The sequence below is a fragment of the Bombus fervidus genome, chromosome 9 (assembly GCF_041682495.2).
Source record: "Bombus fervidus isolate BK054 chromosome 9, iyBomFerv1, whole genome shotgun sequence".
Classification (NCBI taxonomy): domain Eukaryota; kingdom Metazoa; phylum Arthropoda; class Insecta; order Hymenoptera; family Apidae; genus Bombus; species Bombus fervidus.
The window spans coordinates 13,224,347-13,238,376 of NC_091525.1; the positions used below are offsets into that span (position 1 = coordinate 13,224,347).

A 14,030-nucleotide genomic window follows, 5' to 3' on the forward strand; every position below is an offset into this window, starting at 1 on the left:
CATATGCACAATATATCCATCTCTGTTGTACCCGCGCATATTTCAAAAACACTATTTCGAACTGTTTTAAATAAACCTCATTTCCATTAGAACAAGTCCATTTTTATTGATTAAATTGAAATTTTTAAATAATACAAGGTGTATATTTACAATATAAATGTATATATTTATATTACTTATCGTATTTATAAATAACTCATAAAAGGGAAAAATCAACAAGTAAAAAAATCATAGAATTATTGTGATTTAAATTATTGTAATAATTTTAATACTTTAGATTCTCTTATTCATTAAATCCATTTGATTTGTTCATTTTTGTTTCTTGCATTTTCCAACTGAATTTGATGAGTAAGGGCAGCATATGGTTTATGGCATACCTGTGAATCTAATGGTGGATAATAGTGTCTATAACACATATATGCCAAAATGTATCCTATTATTGAGCCTGCAACCACATCTAATATTTTTGGAATTAAAATATTTATTTATTGATGCAATAAATAAATATGCTTACCTTGCCAGTGATGATGATAATCACAAGTTCTACTCAATGCAATTAAGACAGCAATACAAATTGGTAATACAAATGCACATAATTTCCATGATTGTCCTTTACCCATTAAACTAAATGTATGTAATTTACCAGCTATATACAGCGCAATGAAACCAAAACTTGTAAATGCAACTGAAAGATAAATAGATTTTTCAATAAAATGTAAGGTTTTCTATATAGTTTATATAACTTGATAGTTTATACTTTATCTTTTAACATACATGAGGAATGACCACTTGGAAATGATTTCTTTCCATCTTTTATAAGAACTGGATTTCCATTACATTTAAAATCTGGATTTGTTTGTCCATCAGGAAAACATCTCCAAAAGAAATCTGGTCTAGGGCGACCTAGCAAAAGGTATTATCTATAAGAATAATGATACTTTCAAAACAGAATCGACATTTCACAATTCTTACCAACAACAAGTTTTATAATATCTGTAATGACACCATTAAATCCTAATGCTAAAGTTACAGATAATACTGCTTGATAAATGTCAGTTTTGTCTTTGTAAACCAAAAAGACAAATAAGATTACTATAGCAGGCATTATAAAAACCAGAGGCTAAAAATAAATATATAAATTAATTTATATAAAATATAACTATAATTTTAAAATATGTATAATAATGCTTTTTCATATGGAATATATTACCCATAATATGGTGGTTGGAACATATGATTCAGTCCTTGGATTTTTATACAACCATAATTCATCTTCATGAATTTTCCTAGTAAATGGTTCTGCATTTTCTAATTCACTGTTCACATAAAAATGTAGTACATTTATATGTATAACCATTACATTGCTATAGTAGACTAAATTTAACTTACATAAATAATCCCACTAAGACAATTCGCAATAATATGTCAAACCAATATTCTGTTAAGAAATCTTTACCACGTGTCATAGCCATTATGCATTCAAAGTGAATGCAGTATAAATATTGTACAAATATATACAAACAAATAGTAAATTACACAAATTCAGATGACTCATTATACAAGTATGCAAATGTGTATGTATACAGTTGTATATTTGAATAGAATAAATTATTAATTGTTATTATATACTCATTGGTTTTAAAATTATCTAAAAAAGTGTATGTTTTTAATTATTACAGAAATTCCACTGGAAATATATGAGCAATTCAGTTTCATCGCCAACCTCCTTCAACATTGGATTGAAGCTGAGACACTTCTTTCTAAAAAGTAAATATTAATCGATCGTTTACAGATAATTTAAGACATTAATTAATTTTTTTAAATTATATGTTAACACTGTATAACATTTCAATCCCAATATATAAAATATTAAACTTTAACTACACTATTTCGATTTGAATACTAACATTCAATTTGATATCACTGTAGAATATACTATGTACTATGTATATTATGGTATATTCATTTTTTTTTTTTTTTTTTGTATTGATAGTAACGTAGCTATAAATTGAAAGTTTCTTGAAAATTGGACTTTATTGTAAAATATATTATACTTTACATTGAATGCTTGAATTTTTTAAAATATTTTCCGTGTAAAATATGTTCTTTTCCTATAGGCTGTTTGTAAAATTATTTTTGGAATCGTCGAAGAAGTTTTAAGAAAACGTAAAAATTTAGCTTAACCTTACAATTGTAGATTGATTGGTTAGCGCATCATAGATGTCACTGGACATTCATTGTTTTGAATATTATGCATTGCATAAATTGGAATTTTGTGTATCTACCAAGTAGGTAGGTACATTTAATCTTATTAATTTTATTTCTTTTATTTCTTGCATTTTGTGAAATTACATATCATGGAAATCAATGCAAAATAACATATTGTATCGATAAAGTAATTATTCTAAAATTGATGTAATATACATCTGTATGTACCTATCTATACATTTGCAATGTCCTTGTTCGACATGTGTTCTTCCATTACCTTGCATTAAATCGCAGTACTCGTTTTTGTGTTGTTTGGAACAGAGGTGTATATCATTGCAAGATAATTACTATTGTGATATTACAACCTAGAATAGTTTAAAGGTTAGTTTCATCATAGAAATAATTTATGTAATAGGAACTATTATTTATACATATATGTATAAATTTTATATTCAGAAGTTTAATTTTTATATATATCATTTAGAAATTTGTTTATTATTGTTATATATTAGCTCTTTGAGTTCGAGGACTTTTTCAGTCGGGCGAAGTAGCAACTCCAGATGATTTAGCGTATATGTGACGCGCGTCTTACAGGTAGCGTAAAATGATTTTATATACAAATTAACTTACAAAAAAATTATATTCTAATAATTAATCTATACTTACATCTTTGAAAATATAATTTTGTAATATTAATTTCTGTATTTTTTTGTATGATAATTTATAAAGCATTTACCAAGATGCATTCTTGAATACAATTGATCTCATTTTTCAACAGTTCAAAATCAAGTTTATCTTCATTTGAGCTAATTTCACTTATGAAAGCCATTTTTTTTTAGGACTTCTAAACTATAATACTTTTGCCATGATCGTCAAATCCAAACTAACATCAGAGATGTCAGAACCATAGTTACAGAGGGATTTGTGATTAAATATTTTATTTCCATTTTAAAGCGTAACACTTCACACCTTTTAACAAAGACCATAAAGTGCTAAGGAACCTATTTACAAACCAATACTGCTGTTTCATCAATTGGAGATGTTGAAATTTAGCATAAATGAGGAATGTTGTCTCTCACTTGTCAATGGAGTTGCCACACAAAACGTGGTGGAGAATAGCCTCTTGAGCGCAAAAGGTTAGAAATAGTTTTGTGAAATGTTAAGTAGTTTCAACTTTTCTAAATAATTCATATTTGTTAATTATATAATAATCTTATTAATTTTTGTGATACAGATTCAAGATATGAAGTGATAACCATGTGAGAAAGACTATGAATGATTACAGTGTTATGTCTTGAAAGAATTAATTATAATTATAAATATATTGAGTATAAGTAATGTCAACTTCAACATTAACAATGCCATCTACATCGATAAACACTTCTAGAATTCCAAGTCCCATCAGTGATACATTTGATGATAATCCTAGTAGATTAACTACATATTTACGTCAGCTTGCTGGGTGCTATGAAACTGAAATTAATGTGCTTGCAAAAGATCATTGTTATGCACGTCCATGGAATTGGAAACCAGAGAATGTTTATGTAAAGCCAATAAAAAAGTTGTTTTTCTCAAAGAAAAATTTATTAACGTAAGTAATAAAAATAAATTATATATGTAAATAAAAGTAAATTATAAATGTAATTATTAAACATAAAACTACATTACATCTTTTTATATATTAGGGAAAAAGTTGCTCAGGATGAAGAAATTAATATAGAAGAAATTAATAACGAGCCATTAGTACCACCAATAGATTTTACTAGAGTTCGACATCAAATGGATGAATTACAAAGGTTAGCAAATTTTGCTAGACCTGATGAAAATGAAGATTGGGAAGAAAAGCTTGATAAAATTTTATGGACACCGGTTCAAAATCGAATATTCACCAAAGTTCTTAAAATATTAAATTCAGAAAGACTTACAAGATTAGCTAAAGTAGACAGTTCAATAGAACCAATCTATCGAAGAACATCAGTTGATACAGCAGCAAGGAGGTTTCGAGAAACATTAGCTTCAGTTGGGTGGGATTGGAGACTAGCACAATGGTTACATAATTTATTGTTTGATCATCTTCCTCAAGAGTATCTTGGGATTTATCTTGATATATTACAATCTTTAAGACTGAAAATTCCTCAACTTATTGATAAAATGATTGCTATACAACCAAATATTAATGCAAAAACGGGTTCTATAACATGGGAAACACTTGGATCACTCCTTAAACGTACATGGGATCCAATTACTCCTAGTTTAAATAGTAATAGACTTGTAAGTATATTTTATTGCATAATTTATTATAATATATTTTACATATATATATATCTATTTATAGATAATTATTGTTATTGCAGAAAAAATTACCAGGAAATCCAATCTTAATAATAGTTCCTTCTGGTGTGGGATCTAGTATGTCTACAAGGCAACATAAATGGATTTCACAATTAGGAGCTTTAGGAATGGTTGTTACTGTTCACACACACTTAGGTTTAGCAGCTAATAGAATGACCATGATGGTATGCATTGATCAATTACTTCAAGCCACCAGAACTAAGATACAAGATATTAGAAGTGATTGTCCTGGTAGACCAATTATTCTTGTTGGATTTAATACTGGTGCTGCTCTTGCATGTCAGGTATAGCATTTATATGTACATATATACACATGATGTGTAACGTATCAGTATAATTTGAAGTAGTTAGAAAAATTTAATGTGATTTGAGATATTCATTCTTATCTTTTGATATTTATAGGTAGCACAAATGGAACATGTAACTGCAGTTATTTGTCTTGGGTTTTCATTTCTTACTGTTGAAGGAAAAAGGGGTACACCTGATGATACATTAATGGATATTCGATGCCCAGTTATGTTTGTTATTGGACAAAATGCTACACTTGTAAGACCTGATGATATAGAGGATCTCAGAGAAAGAATGATGGTTGAAACAAGTTTGGTAGTGGTTGGAACTGCTGATGACCATTTAAGAATTTCTACTGCTAAAAAGATATCAGAGGGTATTACACAAAACATGGTAGATAGATGTATCTTGGATGAAGTCGGAGATTTTGCGGGAACTATTCTTTTGCAACCACATCCATTACCATTGAGATCAACATCATTGTCAAATTATGAAAATAAAAATAACAGAAAAGAATCACGGAAGCGAAGAAATTCAACAAGTAGCTCTGTTGAAAGTGAACCAAATTCTCCAACAATAAAAAAGTCTCGACCAAATACACCAATCTCTTCAGTAATATCTATTGGACAAAACACACAATCAGCTACGATTTCCCGAGTAGGAGCATTTAGTACGCAACAGAATATAATCGCAGTGAGTGGAATACATACAAATCATGTACAGAGCGTGAAACGGAAACCTCGAGTTATTAATAACCAGAAAAGTCATTTTGTGGAACACTTGATAACATCCAGACTTTCCGGACAAGTAAGTTACAACCTTAATTTTTATTAAAAAGGAAGCATCTAATAATATATGCATTTTTTAGCCAAACTCGGGTTCCGATAATGGTGGTATAACATTAAACATTGGCTCATTGGCAAGTTTAGCACCAATTGGACCAATACGTTTAGCTCCAGCATCATCAGGTCAAGGTGTATCTACACCAATAAAAAATATTCCTAAATCTTCGATTGCGTCAACTAAAGTGCCTAAAATTGTATCAACGAATGTACAGTTACAGAACATGCCAAAAATGAAAGCCATTGTATCATCAGGTAAAGGCTTTTCTAAAGTAATATCAAACAATTATAGGCATCTCAATATTCCTGACAAGAATGGAGATACAAAACTTGTTAACGTTTTAACATCATCAGGAAACCAGATTAGAGTGAATACTTCAACTGCAGCAGGTACATTTTACATGAAAAATTACTTTTTGTTTCTTTTTATTCTCACATATTTTGTATAATATACATTTTTCTTTATTTTATAGCGCTGCACAATAAACCTACAATTGGTACATCAAATGGAACTTTATCAAATATTTTACAAAATGGTAAAACTTCTCTTACACTCGCTACTAGCTCATCGTCTGCACGTATATCGGCAGCTTCCAGCATTTTACTAACACCAAACAATTCTGTGACAACTAATACAGCATCAACTACATCGATAATACCAAAAGGTAGAATATTATTATCTAATCAGCTATTAAATAATTTACCTACACCGTAATCGTTTTTTACTTGTTGATCGAATGTATATGATTTTTACGAACGAAAGGTACATCATCAACAAAAAGGAAATTATTAAGTTGATCCAAATTGTTATTATTTCGGGAAGTTATTTTGAATAGTAGAAATCTCGTATTTTATAAAATAACTTTTTAAATTTAGAACAAGCCTCATTTCTACTTTCCAAATTTTGCAACACAATTTCTATATATATGTATATAAAAATTATACAGCTGTAATATATATATTTGAAATATATTTAATATATTCATACATAAAAAACGTGAAAAGTGGAAAAAATATTGGATTGTTAAAATCTCAAAATAAACACGATCGAAAAAGATTAGGATATTACACATAAATACAATAACAAAGCATAACATGTTAAATAGCAAAATAAATTTCTTAGTATTTAGCATATTTTTATGATTTACTATTTTGATTTCAAAATATACATGCATCTTTATATGGAACCATGTGGATCATATTCATACATGCAAAAACAAAATATATTGTGCATGAGTATCATTAATATGATAAAATAAGTTTCTTATAAAAAATATATTCACTAAGTAAAAAAATCATTTTGTTCATATTTTTGAGACTATATAGATCAATAATAATGGATTTTAAATTTGATTTTAATTACGTTTTTTATTGTAGAATAATTAAAATAGTCCAATAAACCTAATAGATTTTATGTTTTCTAGCCATAAAACTTTTTTCTTATTTCTGGCTTGTTTGTATTCTCTTTTGCAATTGTTTATATACAAAATATTCTTTATATATTATTTTTGTTGTATATAAAAGTCATTAGACTAAGTCATCAGTAAATGTATGTATTTGTTTAGCATGTGATGTAACATGTGTCCAAATGTAGCATGTATTTATATTATTTTACAATTAATATAAGTTTATATTTAGAAGCATCTAAAATAATATGTTGTAAATATATCGCTACTATCTTTTATTTTGTGTTAAATAAATATTTTTCCATGTGATTTGAATTTATTTGTCTCCTTGCCCCAATCCTGTTTGATATTAACTGTGTCCAAGCAATTTGGAATTAAATTAAAGATATTACAACTTTTATTTCTTACATATATCATCTAATGTTTTTTTATCACATTTTTTACATTGTCAAATAAAATATTATTTAAATATTATTAATATAGTCTGAGAATCTCTTTGGTTTAAATTATTATAATTTTTATTATGTAATTACTTAATCAATTATCTATGTTATTTTTAACAACATAGATAAACTGAAATTTAAAAACAAAATTTTTTATCACATATAATAGATATATGCATGGTTTTTGTTATAATTATAATTAGTTTTAAAGATATATTCACATAACTCATGTAGAAAAAAAGATGTTTATTTTTACATGATGTTCATAACAACGCAATGAATATTATTTGAATTTATTTATATCTCAGAAAATTGTTCAAACATGTATATGTGTTTTATAGTGATGGACAACATGGCAACAACCAATAGCTCTTCACATTTGATGCTCAGTTCTGCTCATTCCTTGGACACATTCAAGATGTCACAAATACCTCGACAAGTAACAACTTGTAATAACAACGATATCTCTCATAATACAGTATGTGGGAATATAATCATGGTTGAAAGTTCCCTTAATACTAAACCTACTTGTTCATCCGTAATAGTACCATTAAGCAATCATAATTCGGGAACTATTTTACCACTGTCTAATAAACTAAAAGTTACTCAAAAATCGACCAAATCTATGCCAAAGATAACAGTCAATACGTCTAATTTACAAAGAATTCATAAATCTCAAACAGTACAGAAGAATTCTCTTGTAAACGAGATTGACGATGAATTGGGAAATATATTAGATATACCAATAATTTTTGCAAAAGATGATGATAACTTAAACTCTATTGAGAAAAGTTCATCTTTATCTCAGACAATGGCTGTAGATATTCATGAAAAGACTATACCTAAATTGAACACTAATACCAAAGTTGTGCTCATAAGTAATAAGCAAGATAAGTTACAGCAAAGTAATAAATTTGTAACACCTTGTACCCAAGCTGTTCTATGTCCTAATGTAGCTGTACAAAATTTAAATCATGTGATACTACAGACAAACCCTCAAACTTCCACTTTGTCTAAAACTAAAACTACAATTCCAATACAAACTCGTTCAAATCAACCCACTGTTAAATACACCAAGATAATTCTTGCAAAGAGAAATTCTCAATCAGTACATCAAAATGATAAAAATGAACAAGTCATTGTAACAAAGACAGTTGACAAAATTAATGCATCTAAGTTGCTAAATTTCGATAAAAATGAGCACCGATATGCACAAATCGCGATAAAGCAAACGGCAAAGAATGAAGATAATATAGTAGATGAGGCATTAGAAATAGAAGATGCTATAAAAATGAATATTATAGAGCGTAAACATATACCTTTGCAAAGAGTTGACTTATCATCACAGACAAATGACAAAGCAAAAGAAAGTTTAACTGAAGTTAAATTAAATGTAACAAAAGAAGATAATTCAGAATGTACTGAAATCGATGATGTAATAAATTTACAGATATAAAATGTTTTATCTCAATAGAAGATGTATACCTGTGCTAAAAAAACAATCTTTTTGGTATTGTAAATGCAAAACAAATGATAAATATTGTAGATACAGATATCCATTTTCTGGTTAAAAATCGTAATTACCCTAACATTTCGTTTTCTAATCATTTCATTTGAGAATAATATTTGTTTAATAGTTAAGATACTTGGCGTTGTAAATCTAATATGTTATTTAAAGTAACAAAATGGTTATAAGAAGTAATTGTTACTATTTAGAAAATACGTACAGTGTTTAATGTTTTATATTAAATTTCATTTTATTCTTACAATCCATTCTATAATTTGTGCTACATACAGTATTAACTATGACAAGCTTTATAAAAATCTATGTATCCATCTGCAAATAATTCAGTATTATATATAGTATTAATATATTCTTTGAATTCACTATTTATAAAATGATGAGTTGTTATTATTCTCTTAGCATTTGTATTTTTTGGAACTGGTACTGCTGGTTTAAATACGACACCAGTAGGATCAAATTCAGTATAAAGTTCTTCTGGAGAACTGGAACAAATAAAGAAATATATTCTAGCATAGCTCATTTATTGCTTGTGAGCAATGAAAAAATGTGTTATTGCAAGATATTTTATAATGTAGGTCATCGGACAGCAGTAAATCACCAATATAGAAATATGATTGTATTAAATATAACAAAAAATTGAAACCTACAGTTTAGCAATTTCTGGAGATAAACTGCCTTCACCTATTGGTGGCACATTCCAAGCTATGTTTTTTGCCATCTTTTGTACAATACTGTGATAATGTCGCTAGTAACGAAAGATAAAAGTATATTTAATAATAATTATGTATATTAAGATTATATAACTTAATATGTGAATATGTACTTGTAAAGCTGTAAGTTCCCATAATGCCGAACAGTGTGCATTGCAATACTCAGGTTCCTCTAGCTCTGCTTGATAAAAACCATCTCCAGTCGTACTATCAGTATCCAACAAAATATCTAGCATTTTTCCAAGTTGCATACTTTGCTTTATAATACCGAGAATGCCAAGTATCGAATTATGTTGTAATTGTAAGGCTAGAATAGCTATTCTTTTGATAAATGCTACAAAACGCCTTTGTGTAATTCTTTTTCTTCGATGAATTAGAGCTTGAAGTAAAATCTTTATAAGAACTTCCATTTCTATATGAGTTTTACCACAATGAATATTTAGTAAATTTTTGTATAAATGTGCATAAAACCTATATAAATATAACATGTGATTATAAATTTAATTTTAGTTTTTTTATTTACGATATTTATTCTTTTTCAATACAAACCTGTAAGGATCAATATTCACTGCTGAACCTTGTCCTGATAATATTGTAAATACACACTGAATACAATGTAATTGATCTTTCAAATTTAAATTACCCTCTTCCATTAGTTTATCTATGGCAGTTACTAAATCTTGATAAAAATCTAAGTTTATGCATTGTGCAAATCTGTAATTGAGTGTTATTAGATATCATATAATTTTATATATAATTAAATTTAGTAAAAATCTGTCGTACTTTGCTAATCCTTCCAAGCAAATAGATAAAATTTTACTATTTGGAGCTTGTTTTAAAATTCTAAAATAAATTGTAAATACTACACTTGTTATTTCAGTGAGTAATTTTTGTTTAGTTTGCTTATTCTCTTCTGCCTTAGTTTCAAGTAATTCTTTCTCTACTTCTTCAAGTTTCTTATTTTTCTTCCTTTCACGCTTACTTAAGGCAAGAATTCTTTGTTTATGAGACGTAAGCTTTCTTTGTTTAGTCTCTTCTTCTTTTTCTTTATCTAAATTTACATCTTTTATACGAAGTGATAAAAGTACTGATAGAACCTCAGAATGAACGGAATGAGCTTTTAATTTTATGTATTGGTTTAATTTGCGTACTATCTGAAATATTTATTAATAAACATTATATTCCTAGAATACAGCTTAAATGAAATACAATCATTTAAATGTCTCACTTTTAAAGATAATTCAGCGCGTTTGTCTTCCTTGAATATTTGGGAAATGCATTTTAAGACTTCCTGCCTTATAAGCTCATGTTTATTATCTAACAATGGTATAAGAAAATTTGCTATATTAATAGAATAGTTAAAGTAGGGATGAGTTGTTAGAAGATCACACATGCATGTTAATGCAACTTTTCCTAGTTCACTTTCTTGTTCTTTTATTTGTCGTGTATCTCCCTTTTTTCTTCTTAGTATATTAGTCATTTTTTCTAACTTTTGTAGATAATGTTTATAATATCTTAATAATGTAGCTTCATAATTTTGTAATGCAAGTGTTTCTTTCTTTACTAAAAAGAAAGTAAAAAACCTATAATTTCTACAATAATCATGATATTTACATATTATTATAGATACATACATCTTACACCTTCTTGTTGAATTTGAAGAATTTGATAAGATGGCAACAAATCTTTGAAAATTTCTAGCAAAGAAATAGTTGCCAATTTTCTTACGGTAATATATACTTCTGGATTGGTTTCTTCCATTAATTCTAATAGTATTTTAAAATTATCACATTTAGTTTCTGGTGTTTCCAGAAGACTGCTAGATAATAATCCAATTTTTAAACGTTTAGATCTTAGTACTTCTTCACGAAATGCTAAAAGTTCTATCATAGACACAGGTTTCTTATCTTCATCTTCATTCTAAAAAATCAATTAATACATGAAAAAAAGATTTTTTACAATAGTGTTTCATAAATTTCAATGAAATCTTACATGAAAATTGAATTTTATTTCCATATTACTTTTCTCTATATTATCTTCTTCATGAGGCATGTTTTCATTATCTTCTGCATGATTTTCTTGAATTATCCTTTTCTCTATAATTCCATTTTGAGTTTTTATAGGAAGTAACATACGAACCTTCTTCGTACCCTCTATCTCAACTATTTTTGACATACTATTTTCATATTTATCTTCCAATGTGTCATTACTTTTCTTTTCCTTCTTATTATATTTTACTTTATCATTGCCTGTTCTAAAAAATATGCATATCATTTAAATTATTTTGGATTAAAATATATTCATTACCTATTACAATATTCATACTCATTTAGATGTATTTGTTTCAGCAAATTATATGATTTATTAGAAATGGCTTCTCCTAAAAAGTTTAAATCATCTTCTTCGACCATGTTCATCAGATCTTCACCCTGATCACTTTCTTCTTCTTCCACAATTTCTGCATGTGGAATTATTTTGTTTTGAATATGTTTCTTCATTGGTTTATGCCTCTTTGTTTTAAGTTTTCCTTGTCGTGTAAGTTTGGTTCTTTTTTGATTACTTCTTTTAACTGCACTGATCTTTAGTTTTTTCTATTTGATTAAGAATTTAAAAAATACATAATTATAAAATACAAAATTAAAAAATATAGAACTACATAATTAAGGAAATATTTTTTATTGTATTTAAAACAGATGATACTATTTAACAATTTTATTAGTTCTAAATTAAGTAAAACTATATTTACTTACCACCATTTCGCTGTAGTTTTGATTACTTTAGGCTACTTCAAATGAAAGTATTTGTTAAACTAATTAAACAATTATTGTTCCCTTACAACCAAAAAATAATTCCTGTAAGATATCCTAAGATAACCTCTTAAGTTACACGTGTTATATTATATACATTACGCACGTTAGAGGGGCTATATTTTTCTAACACAATTGCATATATATATATATATGTATTGTATTAGAAACAATAATCTTTTCTATATGATAGATATTAGATTAATTTTAAATAAATGACTTTGTATCTATGTAACTTTTACGATTTATTGAATAATCTTCTTATTTGAATATTTTATTATTATATCTTCAACGTCAAATATACATGTGGTTACAAAGCATGTCACGAACATGGAGCGTTTATAATTCAAATATTTTATTAAAGAGACTTTAATACAAATTAATCATACAAATTACGTTTTTATTATAGTAGTGAACCTTTAAATATCTAACATTACATTTTTATATACAATGATTTTATCACATACATATAGTTAAAAAAATAGGTTAATATGTATACAAATGTGGCATAGCGTAGTGGCGTGCGATATCGTGCATATTATACTTTAGTATATTAAGTAATTATTGTAATATTCTGTGTTAATATAAAGACTTTCTTTATATATCAATATCGGGTAAGTTATGATTTTTATAGTTATCAATTAAACTCAAGGTATTTAACAAATTAAGCTTATGTTTTGTAAATTCTACTAAGATCGTAGTAAAGATGAGGTGGAGTAGACTACCGAATGAAATCTGAATTTTTGAATAATTTATTGTAATTATTATCATAATCCTAAAATAAAGTTAACAATTTTTCGCTCCATCTATAAATCTTATATGGTTATACCAGGTTATATATTCATATATGTATGTATGTATGTATGTATGTATGTATGTATGTATGTATGTATGTATGTATGTATGTATGTTAGCCTCCATACAACTTTTTACATATATAAAAAACAATTTACAACAAGTAATATTTAGCAATATATTACATAATTACTATTATGTATTAAATTACATAATTACTTATAAACACATACATGTAAGCGCGCGTGCGCACATGTACGCATACTCAACAATATGTTGTTAAATAGTTAAAAATACCTTAACAATAACGATAATACACAATAAAAGAAAAAAACACGAAAAAGCACAAAAATAATACATAGGAAAGGAGATAATGCTTATAATTAAATGTTGATAAAAATTGCCATTCCTTTCATGTGCTATTTTCATCTTGTGAAAGTAGCGCGCATTACAAAAAAGAAAGTGTGTAACAATAAGTCACGCATGAAATCATTCTTTCGTAAGTACTTGAACTACCAATGAAACTCCCTGAATATACAGACAGAGAATCTTAATGCACTCTTACAAATTGATGTACAATAAAATCCAACACTAAACGTTAATGGCTTTCAATAGGATTAATTTATGAGTTGCATGGAACTAACCGGACCTCAG

The 14,030-nt window shown here is 27.2% G+C and overlaps 3 protein-coding genes across 9 annotated transcripts; 1 reads left to right on the forward strand and 2 right to left on the reverse strand.

Moving 5' to 3' along the window:
• Positions 1-86: 86 nt before the first annotated feature.
• On the reverse strand, positions 87-2,572 carry LOC139991028 (phospholipid phosphatase 5). Of its 4 annotated transcripts, XM_072010804.1 has the most exons (7): positions 1,908-2,199; positions 1,390-1,760; positions 1,211-1,316; positions 973-1,120; positions 775-903; positions 515-685; positions 87-457 (listed from the first exon to the last, which is right to left on the reverse strand). In XM_072010804.1, the coding sequence occupies exons 2-7, from the start codon at positions 1,470-1,472 to the stop codon at positions 291-293; spliced, it is 804 nt and encodes a 267-aa protein (XP_071866905.1). In that variant the 5' UTR covers positions 1,473-1,760; positions 1,908-2,199; the 3' UTR covers positions 87-290. The 4 variants fall into 4 exon arrangements, with proteins under 4 accessions (XP_071866905.1, XP_071866907.1, XP_071866906.1 ...); XM_072010806.1 differs by lacking the exons at positions 1,390-1,760; positions 1,908-2,199 and adding an exon at positions 2,437-2,572; XM_072010805.1 differs by having other exon boundaries at positions 87-445; positions 1,390-2,206.
• Positions 2,505-10,020, forward strand: Rcd1 (Reduction in Cnn dots 1). Of its 3 annotated transcripts, none has more exons than XM_072010749.1 (10): positions 2,505-2,589; positions 2,747-2,802; positions 3,048-3,344; positions 3,443-3,799; positions 3,894-4,479; positions 4,563-4,844; positions 4,963-5,655; positions 5,717-6,080; positions 6,164-6,355; positions 7,881-10,020. In XM_072010749.1, the coding sequence occupies exons 4-10, from the start codon at positions 3,546-3,548 to the stop codon at positions 8,993-8,995; spliced, it is 3,486 nt and encodes a 1,161-aa protein (XP_071866850.1). In that variant the 5' UTR covers positions 2,505-2,589; positions 2,747-2,802; positions 3,048-3,344; positions 3,443-3,545; the 3' UTR covers positions 8,996-10,020. The 3 variants fall into 3 exon arrangements, with proteins under 3 accessions (XP_071866850.1, XP_071866849.1, XP_071866848.1); XM_072010748.1 differs by having other exon boundaries at positions 2,506-2,589; positions 2,721-2,802; positions 3,048-3,366; XM_072010747.1 differs by having other exon boundaries at positions 2,506-2,589; positions 2,721-2,802.
• Positions 9,264-12,710, reverse strand: Noc3 (Nucleolar complex protein 3). 2 transcript variants are annotated; one of them, XM_072010763.1, is made up of 10 exons: positions 12,525-12,710; positions 12,100-12,365; positions 11,767-12,028; positions 11,409-11,694; positions 11,003-11,337; positions 10,558-10,928; positions 10,324-10,488; positions 9,888-10,245; positions 9,712-9,809; positions 9,264-9,546 (listed from the first exon to the last, which is right to left on the reverse strand). In XM_072010763.1, exons 1-10 carry the CDS (start codon positions 12,528-12,530, stop codon positions 9,339-9,341), a joined length of 2,355 nt encoding a protein of 784 aa, XP_071866864.1. In that variant the 5' UTR covers positions 12,531-12,710; the 3' UTR covers positions 9,264-9,338. The 2 variants fall into 2 exon arrangements, with proteins under 2 accessions (XP_071866864.1, XP_071866865.1); XM_072010764.1 differs by lacking the exon at positions 12,525-12,710 and having other exon boundaries at positions 11,767-12,023; positions 12,100-12,235.
• Between the last annotated feature and the right edge of the window lie 1,320 nt (positions 12,711-14,030).